This window comes from Anopheles maculipalpis, chromosome 2RL (assembly GCF_943734695.1).
Source record: "Anopheles maculipalpis chromosome 2RL, idAnoMacuDA_375_x, whole genome shotgun sequence".
Lineage (NCBI taxonomy): Eukaryota > Metazoa > Arthropoda > Insecta > Diptera > Culicidae > Anopheles > Anopheles maculipalpis.
The window spans coordinates 11,778,347-11,800,974 of record NC_064871.1 but is presented as its reverse complement, the minus strand read 5'-3'; the positions used below and the strand labels follow the sequence as shown (position 1 = coordinate 11,800,974).

Here is a 22,628-nt window from a genome sequence, read left to right as displayed (position 1 = left end):
TCGTTCGCCCGTGGTATGCCTGCCTCACTCTTTCCGTGTGCAGCTCGACCACATACACACACGCACACGTACGGCTTGTCAAAAAGAGGTTCCAACCACGGAACCGCTCCTTTTCTCGTGGCCCGACACAACGATCGGGGCTTTTCCACCACGCGCACCAGTTGCTCACCTTTCGCCAACCATCCACGGGACGATGCACGGTTTCAGCGGGTCCGTGTGATTGTCTATTTGTTAGGTTATTGCACGATTTTACTAGGAATTGTGGGAAAAAATGGGAGAACTAACCGAAACCGCGACGAAACGATTCCTTTGCTCTTTCTGCCGTGCTTTCTGCCTGTCACACGCACACAACCGTGGTTTCGCTCTATGCCGAACCGCATGATACACGGTCGATTGAGATGGTGCACTGTGTTGGTTCCGTATAGAATGTGTGCGCTGGAAAGGGATACAGCAAAGCTAGTTTACACGGGCATCCGCAAGATGGCGTTCGTTTGGTAAGGTTATGTTCGCTGGTGTGCGTGCAATCAGACGCGTTTTCGCCGTGATGTGTAAAGCGTCGGGCGAAATTGTTCGAAATTCCTGTCATGCGTGCTGTCATTTGAGTTCGAAATTTAATCCATATTTTGTTACATTACACCGTTACATTAAGAGGAAGCCGTTGGAAAAGTTTTTATAAAAATAAAATTTATAAATTTTTGTAATCACATATTTGGAAAGATAAAATTTAAAATTTGCTCGGAATTTTTCTTCCTCTTCAACTCATCTATCAGATCGATATAAATCAAAATGTAAAAAAAAAACTCTAACCGCAATGGAGGAAATAAATGAGATGCATTTAATTTTTGTTTCATGCTTTTTCGTATTTTAATATGAATTGTATGCTAATAAGACACCACAAATAAGTCGTGACTGGCCCAAAAAGTTCTCTGAACCGATCACGGTCGAGCGCTACCGGATCATTTTTTTATGCCTACGTACATGACCCAAAAAGATGGCCGAATGTAATTCAATACACAGTGTAATGAATTCTCCACAGTCGTTTCATAGATAGGGGACAAAATTCCTCTCCGAACGTGGCTTCAACTATTTAGCTTACAAATAAATAACCTACAAAATAGCATTCCTTTCCTATCCGTGTCATCGTTTCAACAACCAGTAAATGTAGACCAGATTTGCATTTTGGACAAGGTTGGATAACATTTAATTCCATTGCTCTTGTTACAGTGTTTTTTTTTTCTTTCTTCTTTTTATTATATTTACGTAAGCTGGAGAATGCCACCATTTATGATGTGCCATGGAACTTCTTGGAAGCACCTGGCCATTAACAACTACTAATATCTTACACACATGGTAATCAAAACCGTGCTCCGATGCAATCGACAGGTAATTTATAGATATGTGTTCCTAGCACGCACACAACGCAACGTAACCGGAAGTGCGGAACCCTGTTCGAAAGCGCTGGTACATGCATATGCAGGGTTAAGTGGGTAAAATGTCTACCGTACGTTAAGTGAGTTTAAAGAAAGCCAAGTAAAAATACTTAAACATCAATACTACCAAGAAATCATGGACTCACAACCCTAGCAATAGCCCTAATAAAACTCTGACATTCTTGCATGAAGCTCACTAATTGCGACGCTTTCGCGTGCCTCCTGGCTGGTTCTGACTATTGGTTTTAATTTGTAAAAAACAACAAAAAAAACGTAAAATTATCACTGACTTTAAAATTATCCAATACATAACAGCAGTAAACTTAACATCATCTTACAAGCTAATCCTCTAGTGCATCTGCGGAGTCTACACAACTAGTGGTAATTTACGGGGGATTTGCATTGATTCATTGACTATATATCTGTGTTCCTGATGTCGTACTTCGTACTTCTATCATTTCTTCTCTTGTCCTAAAGCCGCTCTTTTCGTATCAAACATTCCACTCGAAACCATTCCGCAGGATTATTCACAACAGTACGATTAACAAATAATATCACCAATTCGCTTATCCAACAAATCTGCCTCTCTCCTTCTACTCCTACAATGTACTGCAAATCGGCTTAATGCACAGATTCATCCAGAACTATTGTACCAATGGTGCGATAGCAGCCTTTGCAGCTGCCGTCTCAATTTCCAACGACCGTCGGCTCTCATTCAAACCTGCAGCACCCTTGCGTGTCTGCAGCAAGGGAGGCAGAAAGATTTTACTGGTAGTTTCGATGTTGGCACGGCACAATGGACAGCGGTCACATCTAATGGAAGAGAAAAACAAACGTCAGCAACCAGTCAGTGGACACCGCTCTTCACTCTCAGTATCAACAACAGAGTACTTACTGTACGGCACAGGCTCTGCAGGCAGTCATGTGACCGCACGGCAGGAAGGTTGTATCGATCTCACCATCCGCACAGATCGGGCAGGTGATCGCTTCCCGTATCCGCTCGTCCAGCAGCTTCTCCAGTTGGCCCGATTCTTCCTGCCGCATCCGGAGACTTTCCTCCAGCCGACCGAGCGCTGCTGCCGGCGTTTCCGCATGCTCATCCGCACTGGGTGCAATCTCGATGCCACGGGCGTGTAGTGTTCGCCGTGCCGCATCGTACACCTCCCGGCAGGTGCGCTGAATGTCAAAGACGTACCGTTTACCGAGCTCGGTGTCCTCGTTGAACATCGACACGATCGTACCCTTGAGATCGCGTATGAACTGTGTCGTTACGATCGGACGCACCGTTTCGCACGAGTAGAAGACGTGCTTTTCCGTGATTGCCCGGTAGAGTGAGGCAGCGGTCCGGTGGTACGGTAGCTTCAGCTCCACGTGCGTTTCCTCATGATTTTCGTTCATGTACGTCAGCCGGAAGGAACGCTTAATCGATTTGGCCGCTTTTACCGCGGTGAATGGAACGCTACAAATGGGGGAAGAAAGAAAACAGCGTTAGGACCGAGATTTTTCGCCAACAAAATTCTCATTCCAGCTTACCTATACTTTTCGTCGTCCTTAACAATCGTAAGCCCGTGAGGACTAACGCCGATTTTGCACACTACCGCCGGTTCGGCTATTGTTACACCCTCGAAGATCTCCTCCCCGTACCCAACCAGGCTGCAGATCTCCTCCAGCAGCCAGTACTGAGCCGACGTCGGTGTCATCCGAATTCGCGACAATTTTTCATGCTCCTGAGCAATCAGCTGGTAATAGTTGGCGGGTTGTAGAACCTCCGTTGTCCTTTCCTCTCCATCGACATCTTCAAATGCAGGTCGAAGTGCACCGTAACGGTGATAGATATTCTTTGGCGCGCTGGTAGATCCATCACCCAGCGACTGGGATCCGGTGACTTGACCTGCCGCCAGTTGGACACTTTCATCCAACGGTACGCCCGTCATCCCAGAGCTACCACTGCTCTGCGAACTAACGCTGCCTCGTTTACATTCAATTTCAGAACATTTGCGTTTCGATGGACGTCGCAGCCCTTGGGCTGGCCGTCGTTCCGGAGATGAAGTTACCGAACTAGATCCCGACGCTACGATCGGCGTTTCGCTCACACTGGGAACTTTGGCCGGATCGTACTTGTAGCCGTCCGCTTGCAAGAGAAGCGCAGCCAGATAGGCTGCATTAGCCCAGCTCGATGGGCGTAAATGGCCATCGAACAGTTCCTGGCGTGCCTGCATAAAGAACAGCGTACGTACGCTACCCTGCAGTATCAGGTGTGCCGGTACCCAGAATTTAACGCGCAGCGAAAACACGATCGGATGGGTCCGGTCGTTCGTATAGAGATGGAGCGGATTGCGGAGGTTGATCCACTGCTTTGCCGTACCCTCGTCTACGTCCGCCACACTATCGCCATCGCGTACCGGGATCAGGCCGAAATAATCGGTTTCGCAGATAATTCCCAGATCGGCGCACACCTAGGTAATAGTAGAAATAGAAGAAAAAGGAGAAAATTGTTAGTCATGTTTGTTATCTGTTTTGGTTCCTCTTTCAACTGCCATTTGAAATGCCAAACTCCCAACAAAAAAACTCGTTATGGAGAAGATACACACAGAATTGATCACCATTAGCGAAGAAGCGCTTTATCATACATTCACCCCATTTGATAGCCGCACACAGCCATAAGCAAACTGTTGGTACGCAATAGAAGATGCTTTGTACTCTGGAGGCAACGTTCCCGGATACACCGAGCGAATCCCTCGGAAATACTCTCCCGATGTAAATCATCGTTTGTTCATCTGTTATCCATACATTCCACCCCCTTTACACAACCTTCAGAAATTCGTCCCCAGACATAATCGTACCCCATCGTTCTAGACTCATCTTGTGGCCGGATTGTCGAATGCATGCACACCCTAGACACTCTGTCCAATTGCTTATCAGCACACACACACACACACGAACAGCACACAATACGGGAATTTGAAGGGGTAATTAACACTGGATGGTTGTTCCATCTTATCAGCACACCAAAAACTACCCCCCACCCTTCCCCGCACGCACAAAACCCTTTCTGGAGCTCCATAGTCTGGTGGAGTATGTCTGCCTATCGCTCGATAAACAACAAGCACACGATATGAAGGCGTGGGACAAACATTTACCTTAGCGAGCGGCCATCTTGAGTGTGTTCTCGATTGGGAATCGATGATGAACCGGAGTGTAAGGTAAAGATAGGGCTCTGTTCTCTGTTTGATGAGAGATGTCTCAAGTGGAATGTGCCAGGAGCAGGGTCTTACTTGAACTTTGTGTTAATAAACGTTACGCGCGCGTTATGTCTACTACATTTCTTTATTCAAATAGTTCTTGTTGAAGCGTAAGTTGCCATTTTTAAGATGATCCTCGGTTACATAAAAGATGAAAGACTCATTTTCTTACTCCACCAAATCCGATACTCAGATATGGTGGACGTTAAGAACCTTGATGCTGTCTTAAGCTGTTGTCTTGTCTGGCTATTAGTTTCGATGCTATTTTGAATCCACCAACTCGTCTCGACATGACACTAAATCATCCGTACAATGCGTGCGTCTTTATGTCGCTTCATTCACGCTCACTTCAACCCGCACATAATCATCCTCCAACAAGCTGTGAGGATCAAGCTGAAATTCACAACTGGATAGAGGTTGTTTACGAAACGTCAACCTTGCTTTCCGCTTTTTTATTCCAACTTCCAATCGGTAAGGGGGAGAGCTACACAACTTAAAAGGTTGATTTAAATAAGAAAAAGGCAAAAAACCAGTTCCGATCCGAAATGTTTATTTTTGCCTGACCGGGCGTCCGTTGTGCGTACCGGTTTTTTTTTTTTTTTTTTGGTTTTGGCGGGGTGTAGAATCGTGCCTGAAACAACCGTAGTACGCGCGACCGACCGGGTAAGACACCCACCAAAACCAAGTTGTTTGTGACACGATTGGAATCGATGAAAAGTAAGTTTCACCGTTCCCGTAAGCTTGTAAGTGGCTACACGAGCGGAACAAGTTCGAAAAAAAACGGATCCCAGAAAGAGTCGTTAAAAAGTGTCTTGGTGGTGGCTGCTGTAGCTGCGCTGATGAAGAACGCTTACAGACGAGGACGCCAGTTCATGTGATCACTGTCGCGTGGGATGACCCACATTTGGAATGAAGCTCTAAGAAAGTTATTACCTCGTGTAGCTTGGAGGATGAGTTTGGTAGGTAATTTATCGTTTCCTCCATTAGACAACATGGGGGAGATTTTGCGCGAGGGTCACGTAATTGCGACCAGAATTACTCCTACTGCCAATAAAACGCACAACAACATTTATCTTTTGGATATGGTTGTTAGGTAATTCCCTTAATCCAACAGTGCAATATGCAAAATCCAGCACGACAAAGAAAGTTTTCGCATTGACAATAATGCTGCTCGTATAATAGCGAGAGAAATCTCTCCACGCCACATGGGAGTCTTTGCCGACTGCTACTTCAGAAAGCATGCACACACACACAACCCAACTCCACTGAGCGTGAACGAAACCACCCAAACCCACCCCAAATGCCGGTTGGACTTTGGACCTTGTGTTTGTTTTCCACAAACAGGCCCTCCTGTCGGGGGCCTTCTCCACGCTCTCTCTCTCGCTTTCTTGGCTCCCGGGCTCTCGAGCTGCCATATTAAACTCACCAACTTGTTCTTTTCTTTATTGTTGGTGCGTGAATGCGACGACGACTTGTACATATTAAAGAAATGACCCACGCAAAACATACTGCCGCCGCCGTTGGGCTGGTTCCTTTGTGTCGTTGTCATCGTTGGAGCAAACAAAAAAAATTAAAACGACCGCGCTTTGTCCCTTCTTTTTGTATCTTTCCCTGATGAGGTTTGAGGTTTGAGGATGGGAAGCGGGTCTTGCTGTTTACCGTAATTGAACGAAACGAGCTTATCAGTCGATAACGGAATAGTCAAAGGCGCGCACCCTTCTTGAAAGTACCCGGCACCTAGCTCTTCTCTTTCGTGGGAGCTTAATTGGTCCTTCACAAGAAACAGCTGCATGGAACGGCTCTAGCAGATAGCCGCCGCCATCTAGCCATCTTCAAGTGTTTGTTTTAATGGCCTCGTTAAGGGAAGAAGAGCAACAGGAAGAGGTTTCTGTAGTGGCCCCGACACTATGCGTCATACGGGGGTGTTATAGAATTACGACACAATAAAGTCTATGAAAATATCCTACAATATTGACCGACTAGACTAGCTTAGGCTTCCACAACTGAACTCGTCATCTTTCTGTATCCAGATGATGTCGTTTTTGTTCATCCATTAGCTTCAAATTGTGTCCCTGAGCGCAAGGTGCTTTGCATCGCGTCATTGACATTGACTTGTACAAGAAATCGATGAATGTCCTTCAACAGACAACACGCTTTACGCTACAACACATTCGGCAGAATTCGATGAGTTTAAAGGTGTTCACTATCAACTCCAAGCAAAAAAAGGTCAACAAAATTTTAGTTACATTTCCTCAACTTGCCACGACGCACAAGATTCTTACAATTTTGTTGTCTCTGCTGCCCAGCGGCTTTGCCGTTGCTCATCACGTTTTATCGGTGCGCTGCCGGATAGCGTGCTTCACTTCTCCAAAACTATGAAAACTTTGGACTTTGGCACACGGTTGTGTATGAACGGCAAACGGTGTTTGGACTTTGGACCCACTCAAGCAGCGAACCGAATGGCAAACGGCAACACCGACTGTTTTGTTCCACTGTAGCTGAGTACAAACACACACACACAGCGAGAGAGAGAGAGAGAGAGAGGCCAATCGGCGTTACCTAGTGTACGGCACCTGCCGCTGCACATCGCCAATTTGCTACATTTGCGACCGTATTTGGAGACGTGTAGTAAGAGCCTTCTCTTTCGTGTTCGTAGTTTTTTTTTCACACCTCTAGTCGCTTAAAGGTAGCTAAAGAGGAAGGAAATGGGCGCTAAGTAAGACTAGAGCGGTTTGATACCAATCACACATATCCCAACGGTCCCATCCATAGAGCCAACGATTGCGATCGCGTTCCCAGATCTTCAAGACTGGCTCTCACGCATACACACATCTTAACATCCGAAAACGGTGTACAAGCTAAAGCTGCGGATTAACAAGCAGTGGATGACTAGGCGAAAGGGTGGCTAGCAAGTAGTCACGGTAGTCACTTTTTCAGCACAAAGCCCCGAACCGAACCGCCTGGCAGCGTACGGAACGCGCTGTGTACACACACGTACATCGACGCACCGCTGGATCTGTTTTGCCGGATAACTTCGGCGGCGGCGTTGGTGGCTCTGTTGCTAGGCGACCACCCTGTGGCTGAAGGCAGTCGAACAGTCGAAAAGGAAAGAGAAAATCGATCAAAGTCCATCTGACGCGGCAGGCACTTGACGTGCATACTGGTTGATCGATCAAGCACGATCGTAAGTGAGCTTGCCTGTGTATCGCCCGATGACATCACCGTTGGAATACACTGTAGATCGCGAGTCACGCTGCGATCATATGGAACAGCACGTGTTCTTGCCCGGGAGTTCAATTATGGCGAGGGGGGGGGGGGGGGGAGGAGGTGATCTTTCGCTCTCTAACGATACTGCGGTGATCATACACGATGTGGATGTAAGTACCGATGCCGAGATGTAAATCATTGATAAGCGGAGAGGTGAACGTCGGCTGGATAAATCGGTCAGCTCCAAAGTCCAACTGGGTGGAGGCGTACAACAGTTCATCCGTGCCGTTGACATCGTCCTAATTGAAGGTTATACATGCGGATACCGGCAGCTATCCGCGAGTGGGTAAACTCACAATGTCATCATCAACAGCTCGGGGTTGGTGCAGGACAAGCAGGATAAATTCGAAACTTCTGGCACATCATCATAACGCATCGTTTGCTTTCTGCTGCTTTTATTTGTCAACTATACATGCTTCTACACGCTTCTACACTCCCCTGGACGCGAGGGTGGTGTTGGAAGTATTTATTTTAGCATGACAAATCACTTGACTCGTCCAACATTTTGTGTGCCCTCGCGACCTCGGTCTGCCCAAAAGATGGGACAAACTACTGATGAAATTATCATGCACCAGGACACTAAACCAGCGCGGGGGTATTTCGCGTGCAAACCGCACATTGGGTCATCACCCAATAAGGACAGTTATTGTGGCTGTTTTACTGCTGGAACGTTGCCATGTACGCGGGTGCGGGCGCACCGTTGTAGCATTCTGACGCACGGATCCTTGTCGTAATAATAGAGCAACTAGCAAAAGGATCCATTTGTTTACCTCACGTCCCAATCAAAACGAACGATGCCTGACGGGTCTAACGATTTAACAATTCTACCATTAGAAATGCAAATCCACGTTCCACTCGCGTATCAAACGTCTTCTGCTGTATGTGCTTCGGTTGGTACGTGACCGTGGTTTTGAATAATCGATACCAAGCCATCGTCGACCGGTCGTCGGTATGGGGGCCATTTTGGGACGCGGCGCTCGACCAATAATACAAACCATATATGCCATAAAAACCCACAGATGGCCCCCCGTCGTAAATGGGAGGGTAAAATGTCATGAAGAGGTTAAGTTCTGTTAACGATTCTGTAAAAAATTTAAACAAATATAGCGTATTTTAGTAGCTCCTAGCAGTGATTCATTTCCAGCGAACACTAGTAGCGTTCCTCGTAGCATGGCACAATTGTAATATGTCATTTTCCATCTTACTTACTTAGTCACCTGCACGATAAAAAGCGCTTTTTTTAATCCCTAATGACCTACCTAACGAACCGCAATAGCAACCATAATTCTGGCACGTTTCCTCATATTAGTGAACCAACACGTGTATTGGCAACGATTCACTCCGTCCATTCACACTAAACCTGTAGCTCACGTTCAAAGTCCAGCCTTGTTCTTTACGGGTGCGAAAATTTGGTCACCGAAAAAATGTGCTAATAGCTTCGTAAGATTAGTTAATCCAACATGCAGCATAAGATGTCACTTCCCGCTTTGGCAAGCTCGAGAGTGTAAACAAACCCGTACCAACCCGTATGCCCACGCGCGCGCGCGCACACATGCCCGGCTTTTTAGTCTGGGAAGCTTAGTCCGGAACTAAACCTCGTGCGGATCAAGCGCACCCAAAACAGCTGGATTATGGAGAGACTTGCGTAGAAATAACTGGACATATTTTGTCCGTGTCATCATCCATCGCGCTGGCGAAACCCAGTTCGGTGGAGGCGTGCATTAACCGATGTCCAATAATCTTATCAGCTTTTCGAGTCTTCCAAAGTTGTGACTAAGTTGTGACTTTCGGGAAATCGGGGTGAAGGTGAAGGTGTAAATTATCTGACAAGGATTAGCGCAAGTCTCGTGCAAGTCGTGGTGTGGCTACTATGGGGTCACGATTTCACTCGTGAAGAACGCGAAAGCTGGCCAAGCTAGGTGCAATGGAAAACCTCCGAATCTGGTACAAACACTGATAAGTGTAGGGCTGCCTGAAGGCACGTCCAATTGAACCGTTGTTTTAATCAAGTGATGAACATTTTTGTAGCAACAGTTGGGGGGCAAGGGCTTTGCGAGTGGATTAGTGAACTTAATTTGGTGGGTGACAGGGCACCTTTCCAAAGAGGCACGTTTCGGCGATAGATTACATATTTGTAATTCTTTTTCAATTTCGTTTGACTCAATTAAAGGCTTTCTCCCATAATGTGTTCTAATGAACATGATAAGTAGATATCAGATGATAAATCCACACCACACTCGTTGATTGGAAATTAAGCTGACCACATCAGGGAATCTCTGGGAAAACCTAAAAAACAATTACACCTCACACGCCACAGATGATAGCGTTGTTACGTTTTTTCAATTACATAGAAACATTTTCACGGAAAGGAGACCGTGAAATTGAAGAGAGAAAAAAGCGGTCACAACTATCACCAGCAACCTTCCCGGCGTGTCAGAGAACTCGTGCCGCTAGTCACGTAACGCATGCGATGTAACCTTGCCGCAGATGTATACCGCTGCAATTGCATCCACTCACATTAATCACCCATCATCGGTGGGGAATTCTGAGCAAAATTCTGACCACATCGCGTTACTGTCTTCTCGGCGGGGAACTGTGCCGACCGGATGGGTGAGTCGGTGAATTTTAAAGAGCGAAACGTTTAACGAATATAGCAAATAGCTAACACAAACCATCGTTTTCGATGGAACTTTCGCACAGCATCAGCGCTTTACCACTTTTGTTCCGAAAGTGGTTGGCAATTTTGCAATAACTTTTTGTTTGGCACACGAGGAGTACGTTTATGCGTTGACCCGGTAATGGAGGCACCCAGAAGGGTGGTCGGCACCAAGTTGCCAAAAGAGGAAAAGAAAAACAGCATCAAAAATGCACGAGCGTGCAGTTTAATGGAAGGTTTTTATTTTCATGCGCTTTAGCATCGTTACGGAAAAGCACAATCATGGCCAAACATACGGAAGCACAATTTTGGCCCAACTATTTGTGCTTAGTAGTAAAAAAAGTCGTTTAACATTTGACGATTCAATGCAAAACGGAACAGTTATTGCAATGCCAGTGCAAATAATGACCGCGTCAGTAGAAATAGGAAGGAGCGAAATTAGTTTTGGCAATGTATGGCATTTTTTTATTATTTTTTGGCAATCCGAAACTAGGGATGGTAATAGTTGCCGATAAAAAGGAGCGGATGGAAATTTTTAAATATTACTTGATCAAGTCAAGATTACTCTAAAAATGTAATCAAATACGGCTAGGCCATTCTTAAAGAAATAAAAAATACTAAAGGCTGTAGACCAGTTCAAGTAAGCGATCGATTTAAAATTTATTCAAGTTTTCCATTGTTGAGATTTTAAGCCGGGGGATTATCGCCGTCTCCTTTTCGTTGTTGATATCGCTAAGACCGCTGACGCTAGGTTAGAGTCTAACGATCATAGAGCGATTTTCGGAGTGATCGTCAATAGGAACGTCTTTCATATGAATGATGTTAAGAACGATCGTCATTGGAGCTTAACCATATTTCTGGCTTTTAGGATTTTTTAAAGATAGTTGGAACTGAAAAGGGATCTTTAAACAAGAGGGCGATTTTTTTAATCTTTTTCCACCAGGTTTGTTCCTAATTTCCCATCACTATCCGGAACATTATACTAGGCAAGGCAATTAGCCAATGCTAATGTAGGACGAAAATTTTATACACCTCAGATTTAAGTGTTTTTATTTGAATTTTCCTCGCTCAGCCACTTTTCCACAGAGTGCTTTACAGTGTGTACAGGGACAAGAAAACCCTTCAAATGGGTTCAAATTAAAATCTCCCAATCTCTTCATTTTCCTACCCAGTATACCATTAGGCAACGGTGCAAAATAGTTAACCACTTCCGCATGCAAGTCAGTGTTAATGTACATAATAAATGATCCTCTGTAATGGGATATACAACAGCATCTCTCTTAGTTGCTCCGGTGAAAAATCTCTAAACTACACACTACACATTCACCCAACTAGCGCTATTTTATGCTGTTTATTAGCCTATATCTACTGCTCGCTTTGTTTTGTTTGCTTCATGTGTTACGGCCCTGCGCGTACTTACAATTAATGCCATCGCGAACTTTTTTGTTGATGTTCGTACCATTTCTGCTCGGTATGAGAGCCCGGCGAGCGCCGCACGCTTACTATCTGTGCAAATATATCTCCTTCTGGCCGGTTGAGGTTGAGCGTTGATGTTTTTTGTGTGTGCTATCTTGTCTCGGGGGTACGAGACGCGCACAACACAATCCGTCTCTGTCGGGCACCCGTCACGGCAGGGCAGGGTTCCTCCCCTACACACCGGCCTTTGGGAGCACATGGTCGGCGAGTGATCTTCGCGCCGGGTCCAAAGTCCGAACTCGGTTTGTATGCGCGGCTTCCTCAGCCAGCTACAACACTTTCCACCCCTTTTGGCAGCAGAGCGGATGCACGAATGCATGTATTTGTGTGTCGGCATTAACATGCTGGCACACATTGACCGGCGTTTTATACGCGCGAATGTGTATTTTTGCCTTCAGGTTGCATTTTCGCTCACAATTGGAAATGTGAGGCGCTTGCTTTACCGGCACACGATGATCTCGCTTTAAGTTGGAAGTGAATCGGAATTTATAATCCACTCGTATGGCACTGAATGTTGTGTGATTAAAAAAAATTGTATCCGTAAAAGATTTTTTTTAATACACTGCAACCCAGTTTGCATCATAAAAGTTGATCTCGTTTTTGTTTGATCGGTCCCTTTCGTGTCAAAGTCCGCCAATCCTAAGGAGGATAGACACACAAACACACGACGGACACATTTCTTAAGATGGCTTACCTTTTTTTCACACCCATAGCCCCCTCTCACCACTTCGAGCCATCCACCAGCAGTGGTAGTACAGCATGATCACCGAGGTCGAAGAGATAAAAATAAAATTTTATTTTTACGACATTTTACACAAACGAAACAGAAGTGGAGACCCAACCATTGAAGGCTTGTGGTTCTGTGAGAGTGTGTTTGTGTGTCGGGGGGAGGTTTGCGTCTTCGTGATGAAAAATACAACTTCTCACTCACTTCAGCCAGCCTTTCAGCATCCAGAAGAACCACGACAGTATGTGTCTGTGTCGGGGTTTCGAATCGATTAACCATTGCCAAGCGAAAAAAGGTTGCAAAGCGCCACCGAAAAGAGAATGGGAAATAATAAGGATTGGATCGGTGTTTTGTTAGTTTGTTGTTAGCCTCCCTATACAGAATCCATTCTCAAACCTGTGGTGAGCAAACAAAACAGAAAACACACAAAAAGTGCAGTGAAAGTATTCGATTCTCACGCCTTGCACCACACAAACCCACTCACTGGTGCATATTTGTATTTACATCGGGCAGTGTTGCTGTTGTTGCTGCGCTGTCGTCAATAATTTCTATGTCATCCCAACCCCCAACACAGCACAGTTACAGTCACACAAAACAATGGCGGTGCCCGCGGTCAGTCAACCCATTCGAGAGGGGGAACGCGCGCGCAAACTCTATCGATATAGCCCCCCCCCCCCCCCCCCCCCCCCCCATTGCCTATTATAACCTCGTTACCGGAGGTCCACCGTCCCAGCAACAACACAGTACAGTTGTTGTGCAGGATGATTACGAAGCTCGGTTAAAATCGCCCGTACAAATGCAAAACCTTAGAAATAACCAATAATCACATCCCATTACATTGCAAACTCGGATGCATGCTCTCTAATCGATCGATAGTCGCGAGATCTAACCACACACACACAGTTCCGGACGGCATCCAACCAACCCTCATCTGCTGAGCAAAAGCTTCCGGGCGGTTAGTTTACCGTTAGTGTGAAATGAATCGACTGTGTTTGTTTGTGGTTTTGCACATATATTTTCCATTTGCCTTGTGATTGCGAAGCGTATGACCCGCGAGGAGGATTATTATTATTTGCCATGATCCAATATAGTAATCGAAGGTAACCGTTAGATGGAGCCAAAACCATAACGAACCACCGATAAGCTCATTTGCAAAGGGTCTGAAAAGGAGTTGGTGCCCGAAAAAAAAAAAGCTTATACAACACAACCCGAGAACACAAAGCCGAAATAGCCTTCAGGGAGTGGCTTTATTGGCACCTTGAAACTTTCCACACAAGGTTATTCCGTTGGAGTGATGAAGTATTGGGCGTCCCGAAAAGCCGGCTGGATGATGTCAGCGTTGGGAAAAGAAATTTATATAACTGAGCTTCAAACATTGCGCAGGGGGGAAAAGTTGTTTCTGACAGTTTTGTAAGCATGGATAAGTGTTTTGTTTGCGAGCGTTGATTCTAGCTGAGGTTTGTACATCGCGAATTATGAATGGAATATCTTGGAAGGAAATGGAATTAAATCCAAGCCCGGAGTGATATTATTCATCATCTGCAAGCAAGCGTTTTTATTAAATTAAATTTATTTAACTTATTTCTTCAATGTCATCTAAATCTAAGTAAAAGATCTACGAACGAAAAAGCTTTTGGCCCTAGAAAAGTATTTATCAATTCTGATTAAAGAAAACTGCCTAAAAAGCAATCCGATTAATCAACCTAAAACCCCTGTAAATGGAATCAAATTAATTTATTGCTGCGCTACAAGTGTTGGAAGACAAACGAACCTTACGTGCACCAGCACCAGAAGCCATTCGTCTAATGGTATTCTTTACCGCTGTGCTCTCATACTCATTAGCCAGTAAAATGAGATTCGCTTAGTTGGCTGGCGGTAGAGTTCAGACCCATAAAAACGCGCAACACAAGTACCCAACAACATGCCCTTTGGATTAGTTGCTAATCAATTCTAACTGTGTCGGTGTACTCAAGCAGATCTCGTTTATTTCCTACTATACACAGGCTGGTTACCGACAACCAGTAACCTTTAGGCCTAAAGACTAAAGGATGGCAAGTTATGTTATGCGTGGGGGAGAGCTTTAGTGCCAGCGAGCCAGTAAGTGGACCCTACCTTTAACAGTCATGTCAAGGACGGTACAAGTTTTCTTTGTCTAACTGGCTCATTATCTTCACGCTCGGCTCCATACCTTGGCTTGGCTAGTTTAGGGAGGTAATCCTTAAAAAGTCTTCCAATTATTCGAGCAAACAGTAGCAAGATTTGCTAATGACCAAAATTGCCGGGATATGCAACCAAACAACACGCACAACAACAGCAAAGGAGGAGGTGTGTCTCCACGAGAAAACTGGCCTGTAAATGTGGCCCAATATTCTAAAGATTATGTGTGGTGTTTTGGCTTTTGTTACATTCTTTTTTTAAAGTCTGTTCCGCGTGTTTGGCTTTTGCACGTGAAGTAACAAAAACGGCCTGAAAGGCGGGCAGAGTTATTTTGTTTTCGTTTACCGCCTCTACGGTTTTTTTTTTTGTGTTGTGTGTCGGATTTCTTGGTGCTGTATTGGTTGACCAACTACCAACTTCCAACCGGCGTGCCAATTGGAACCCGGGGGAAGAGGAGGCGCGTCGGCCATGAGTAAGGGAGAAGCAATCTAAGGGGTGGCTTAATGCGCAGTAGTAATACTTCTACACCGATAACGCACCCGAAGAAGTGCTCCGACCTCTTCTGCAAACCAAATGGCCCAAACCCCCGGGGGAACCGATTTATCAGGCCTTTCTTGAGCGGTTTGCACAGGTGCGGTACGATGTCTGCGCGGGGTGCTAGAGCATGTGACTAGCGGGAAGGACCGGGGACGATGAATTGGTAGTTACCCAATTAAGATTCTGAGCTTTATCTCACTGACAAGCAGGCCCTGGTGGTACTTACTGCTGCGCAATATTACAATCCATGCGGTCTCGAATACGCGCACATGGTGGAGATCTTCTCACGTTTCGCCGTGGTTGAAAAATTCGCAAAACAATCCTCAAGGACACCGGTTGGCGTTACATGTACACAAAGAGCTAAAGATAGTGTGTAGCGGGAAAAGTAGAGTACGCAAAGCTTTGGCCCCGAACTTCACACCAAACAGATCCAAAACAAATAGAACCGTAATCGTTTTGATGTGTAACGATTGGCCGGTCCCCGATTGGAATTGGGGGAAAGAGCCACGAGGAAGATAATAATATTTACCACCCCCAAGGGGGGAATTCGCTAGTTCGCTGAAGTAGGGCGATATGTGTGATATGTTTTCGTCAATTGAGTGGCTGGGTGGCTCCGTGCTTTGGGGGAGACATATTTTTGTTTGTTCCGATCGGTGTAAAAGGCCTTCCCCGTGCGCTGAGAGCGCGTAGTTCGCAATTGACACAACAAATTCGCTCGACCGAGTTTTTCGCACACACGATGATGATGATCTGTGCACAGTATTATGTTTGTGATTCGTTAGATTCAATTTAGCGTTCAATTTAGTTGATAATTCCGTATCACAGGGACACATTAACGAGCGTTAGACATCCTAGCCAACGAACTTACCACATCAACATTGATTCATTCCCCTTAAGCAGCGCTTAATTTTAAAACCGAAACACTGTATTTCGTCATCCACCAGACAAATGGACACATAGCGTTTAGCACCTCCCGGTTTGCTAATTGGAACTCTAATTGACAAGGTTAAAACTCCATCCCCCCGGCACACCTGCGATGCGTAGCAAGGGATGCCAAAGTCTGCGGATGTTTTTGATCCGAGCAAAAAAAAAAGTGACAAAAATATGACCACCCCAGATAGTTCTATTTGATATTTTAGCACTAGCCCACTAATATCTTACAATCATGTCGATCAATTTACGTCACTTTAAAGGGGCAGCGTAGTAGTATGATTTTTACACCCCTTTTGTGCAGGTTCCAAGCTGTCGTCTGAATGAAGCTTATCATTACAATGGGTGTAACCCGGCTTATGTTTGGCCGCATCATCCGAGGTTACGCGAGGTTAGCCGGTGCGATATGGTTCAGCTGATAGAACCCTGACCAGATCTTGCCGGAGGCTGGAGAAGAAAAGGGAGAGTAACTTTCACTCGGAAGACTACTGATTGCACATGACGACGCTTGCAGCAATGCAGTAGTAACGGCGGAAGTGATTCAACTTTACAAACTGTAATATGTTCTTGGTGATAACCTTACGGTGATGTCATAACACTGAAGGAGTCTTATCAACAAAAGAGGACGTCAGAACTGCTGCTGCTCCCTCTGTGTGTTCTGATAAGCACAAAGCATCCCTAGACTTGTGTGACAATATTTCAAGAACTCTAGCTAGGTTTTCTTTGTTACCAACTAGCAAAAGATTTTGAAGTCATAAAAACATACAAATTGAAGATAAAAGGGGTTTGGACGTACATGCAATGATCCATCATTATTCTGGTTTGAAACTCAAACTGACGATGATGACATCGTGTCTTTTTGATTGAAGCCCCATGAAAACTTATAAAGTTTTGCTTATCATCTGTCATCTCATCGGCTAAAGTTGATGAATCCCCGCGCTCAGTAAGCTACCTCATAAAATTAATCAATTATCTAACGAACAGCAAGATTGACGTGCGTACCAAACCCCACATTACCCTATTGGAGGCAAGGCATAGGAGTAGGAGGAGTAGCCATAAACCCACCCACCAAAGGGTTGCCAGGCGGTCAAACGATAAGCCGCCGGTCATCCACAGTAGTACGCCCCCACCTCCATGCCTTTGAACTTTGCGTTTTATAGCAGCTACTAATCGGAGGCCACCATTACCACCGATTGAATCGAGGCTCACTATTGCGAGTGGTGCCCGAGGGCACCAACCTAACCGAAAGTGGTGCACATTTTTTGCGACTTGTTGCCAGGCTCCGGCACGATTCGCGGAAAGGCATATGATAAGGCTGACATTGAACCGGTGGTTGCAGCAATCTAACTCTTTGTCGTTCTGGCTGGTTCTCTTCGGAACCTCGGAGCTTACACATGCAAATAGTTATGCAAGCAACAAGAACTCACTGGGAACATCTTGTCACAAAGTCCTGGGAATAGTTTATTCGCGCCCTGTTCCATTGCGCAATGTTAATAATTTGTAATATGCTAATACACCTGCCATAAATGCATCTTCCGGGATGGGAGGCTTCGTGCACGGGTCGACAAACAAAGGGGCGCTCTGTCTGTCCGGTACACACACACCTTGAGGTGTAATCCCAGGTGCCGCCGTCGGTGGAAGTTGAATTTTGCGGAAGAATGACAGTTTATTGCTAGTGCAAGATTAACCGCAAATAACGTTCATTACACCTTCAACCTCGCGGATGTCTAATTGCGGGAGAGCAACGTGAGAAGGGCAAAATCATTGTAAGGTGAGCGGGTCGCGGTACACGGTCGGTTGCCCCAGAACGATAAGGCTATTTGTGGGTGGATGTGTTTATGATCCTTAATACCTCACTATCGCCAGCTGATATGACACAAAGCGAGTAGTAGACTTGTTTACGACCAAGCAGAAGGGGATCACAGTATCATCTATCAAAACAGGTATGAAAGGTGATATTAAGATTGAAGAATGATAATAATTTGTCGCAAGGACACCTCGCAAGGAGAGTGTGTCCTGGCTACGGCTTAGGCCAGCTGTCAAACTCTTAGTAGACAGCTGTCGGGTTACGGATGACGCCATAATCATGTTTATTGTGTTAGTTCGGTGTGTTATGCCATTAATAGGGGACGGATGTGTGATGGATAATGTTGGTTATACTCTATATCTTATTTTTGATGATATAGACCAATTGATATTAAGAAGTTGGAGTTAAGGACATACATAGTATGTCCTCTTTATGGGGTATCGGTCCTGATTGCATTTGATCCCCGGTGCTGTCTTGTGAAGCTGTCCCCGGTGCTGTCTTCAAAGCTAAAAAACGCAATCCTCACCCCGAGATGAGGCTATATATTGTATTTCATTTAATGGTGCGCCCCTTTCTCACGCAGTTGAATCTTAAAATTGCATCACGCACCGAGAGGAAGCACACCACGAGCTAATGAGGTTTCGACGGGTCGAACTTTGTACCCAAGAGAGATCTCAGTCGACCCGTTCGGGGGTACCCTCAATAGTGGTTTTGTCACAAGTGAGGCGGATAGAGCGAAGAACGCCGGCAAATACCGCAACCATTACCCCAAATTCATTCGTGCCAAGTAGTATTGGGAGAGCGCAGATACAGCAAGGGAGCTCTAAACGTTTTGTGACTAATTTTAGTGACCTCTGAGAATGTAAGTAGTGTGTAGTGTGTTGGTGGTGTTGCAGTACAATGCACCCGTCATGATGTATTGACAGATGAAAACGGCGCCCTACTGCTGACAGCATCACCACATAACATATACTAACAACGTAACGTCCAAGGATTAAACATTCTCCTACACAGATATGGTGCACGGGATTAGTGGTCCGCTTTTAGTGTATGTTGCAGCAGTTGCCGCACCGTAACTCTATTTTGCCCGAGCGTTGTGCGAGCGGGCGTACTGTGCCCTTCGGGTACTGTGATTTGCTTTGCACTTTCTGCCCTGTAGCCGAGAGAAGCAATACAAGGCAGAAGAGGAACAAAAAAAAAACAATCTCTCGGCCGCGGCCTAGACTGTCAGGCGCCATCACCAATCAGCTGTGGGGTGCAGGAGATGCATTTCACTTCTTGGCTTCCACATATGACGCCCGCACACACATACAACGGCTGGCCCAGTGTAATCGAAGCAGGCGTAGGATTATTAACAAACTTCAAATGGCGTCTTCTGTTGTTGTTGCCCTCCCGAACAAAGGACACCTACCTTCTCCAGACACTCCTGGCTGATCCGCTTCGGATCACACTGGACACCGGACGTCGTCCCGTTGGGAAGGTTCACCAGGCACCACATTTTTGCGAATGTTAAATCTTACTACTTGTACACACACACCTTTGACACTTTGGTTAACCCTTTGCACAAGGTCACTTGGATTATCCGGCAAAGGCAAAACGCATTCAATCGATTTTCTCTTCACTTTTCCCGTTTTCACGCGCTTTCCACCACACGGATGCACACAAACACACGCACACGCACCGCTTGCTTTGTTTTATGACAGTTTTGATCCTTGTTTACTACACACCTACAAACAGCTGTCTCTGTGCCTTTGCTCACTTCTCCAAATTATCGAAATGGGTTTCTGGCCCCGAATGCTGTTGTTGTTGCTAAGCGCGTCTTGTGCGTTTTTTATCCGCAAAAAAACTCGATTCCGCTTGCTTGTTATGTCACTAACATTCGTACAAACAAATCGGTCTTAGTCTGCTGCATCCCATATGATCGATGCACTTGGTTGCTGCTGCCGTAGTACGGTTTGTTGCATTCGCTGTCTAGCGCACAATCTTCGTACCGAACCATATCCTAAATGCAAACAAATTGTTTTGCTATCTTTGCCGAAGTAAGACACTTTTGATTCACTGTCGTTGAAAATCTTCACTACTTTGCACCGATTAAACCACCAGAACCATCATCCGGATGATTGTGTTTGTGGATTTTCGCCTTCGTACGCCACACACAAGGGCAAGTGTGATTTTAACCCCGAAAACACTTGCACCAATAATCAACACTATCGAGTTTTTTACTTCACGATAAAACAGCACAATACTTTGGCGAGTCGTAATCGAATGGAAGCAAAGTTTTTGCACCCGCAGTGCAGCAGAGGTTGTAAGCGAATACGCGCTTGAAACAAAACGATTTAAATAACACGAATGAATGTTTATTCACTCGCGCTTGCTGCAGCTGGCGAAGGTTCGTATTTTGACGGAATGTTTGTTCCCGTAGTCCATTATGGACGTGAGTTTGTCCATAGTTCATGGTAGCAAGCAAAACGAGAAGCAACTATAGCAGAGCGAGGCCACTAGCTTTGCTGTGGGACTATCGCACACACGGAGCAGGGCAGTCAATTCGGTAAAATAAATTTAAATGTTTTAAATTGTGTGCTAATTATTTTTATACATAAAAGCATCACAAAACTGAAAGATCATCCGTTTTACGAAAAGAATAAAGCCAGAAGAGGTAGTTTTGGAACATTTTGTTCCAACAACCACGACCCGATCAAACACGGATAATCCAGATACCTCACACTGGTAACGTTCCCATCACCGTAGCGCTTTACGAGATAATTTACACGAAATAACATCTCGAGATGCATCGGAATTTGTTCGAGGAATAAATAAGCTGACACAATAGAGCACAACGAAAAACAACGAAAGTAAATTATTAGTTTTAGATTTGTGGGACATTTTCATGCCAGTATTTACTATAACAGAATTGCGTTACGATTGTTTTGATCCTTGTTTTTATAAATGTAAACAGTCTTGTACGAGTTCTGCCCCACACAAGCTAGACAGAAACGCATGTTTTCTGATGCTTTCTAGTGTTAAGAAAAATTGTTAACATATTCCTGAAAAAAACATATGGAAGGTTATTTGCCCATAGTCTTGGAACAAAAGATGGAGCGAGAATCACTTCCAGTCAAAAAGAGAGACACACTGATGCTTCTCTTTCGCTTCAGCCAGTCGATGAAAGTCGATTGTTCAGCAAAACATCGCATACTCGAGCTTTGAAAACTCGATTATTCGTCGTTGCGTATAATTCAAAAGTTTCGTTATGTTATGATCACTGTATACAAGGCGCTAAATAATGAATTAAATCTTTCGTAATATCAGTTTGTAACAGTAAAGTTGAAGTACAAAAAAGCTAGCAAAGCAAAAATCTTCCTGTACATCATGGTCGATCTTGGAGCATAACTGGACCAGATAATGCACAACATAAAAAGGCATAATGGTTTTATTTGAAATATATTTTTAAAAATTCAAATGAATTCATTTTTATCACAACACTCACGCCCTCTCTTTTTCATTTTACTATTGGATTTGCTAATACCACGTAGTTGGATTGCTCGTATGGGATTTTAATAAAGTCATGCCGTGTGAAGACCGATGACGCTGTCGCCTCACCATTAGACCGCGTACTATCATTACAATACAATCTTAATTAAAACTTGTAAAGCTTTAATATAATCCACAGAAGAAATGTTGACAAGGCCGTAATAAAAAATAATAAAAAATAAATGAGAAAATGATGCGCAACAATGGAGAATACATAAAAAATTATATATAAGCAATCAAAATTATTATAATATTAACACCATGCAACCAACGCTGCTGCTTTCGTAAAAAGAATAGATGAAATAAGTAATGCATAAAAAATGACACAAATTCATAAAATTGATAAAGAATAACAACACATTACAAAACAGCAAAAACTATAGACTAAATTCAAAAAATAAAGCAAAACCTCCATCCATCAAAGCTAACACGAAGATAACCATAATATGACCTCAAAACTCGGTCAAACAAACACACCGGGTGCGCTCATGTAACTCAAGAGCATTAATGCGAAGCGTGTGAGAATTAATCATAATGCTATCTGCTCGAGCCGTACGGAAAGCAACATAGATAAGCGATTCCATTCGTGTACCGGAACCTTCCGCATTGTGATATTAACCGAACAACCCATAAGGTGCACTATAAATTAAGCTTCCCGAGTTTTTTTTTGCCGGTCATCGTGGTTCCGATCGGTGATAATGCCAAATCATGATGACCTTCCCTGGGAATGTCGCACATCAAAGCGCTACCCATAGATGTCAATGGTACTTAGCTGTCCGCTTATCGACCGTACGTGTCATAATTGGAATCAGTTAATGTTTTATGCTTATGTTCAACGGAGTCAACTATGCTACAGGAGGGGTACTTG

At 44.7% G+C, this 22,628-nt stretch overlaps 1 protein-coding gene across 1 annotated transcript; it reads right to left on the bottom strand.

Moving 5' to 3' along the window:
• Window positions 1-2,054: 2,054 nt before the first annotated feature.
• On the bottom strand, window positions 2,055-19,727 carry LOC126557533 (E3 ubiquitin-protein ligase MYLIP). The gene is made up of 4 exons (XM_050213340.1): window positions 19,641-19,727; window positions 2,964-3,886; window positions 2,326-2,889; window positions 2,055-2,243 (listed from the first exon to the last, which is right to left on the bottom strand). Exons 1-4 carry the CDS (start codon window positions 19,725-19,727, stop codon window positions 2,075-2,077), a joined length of 1,743 nt encoding a protein of 580 aa, XP_050069297.1. The 3' UTR covers window positions 2,055-2,074.
• Between the last annotated feature and the right edge of the window lie 2,901 nt (window positions 19,728-22,628).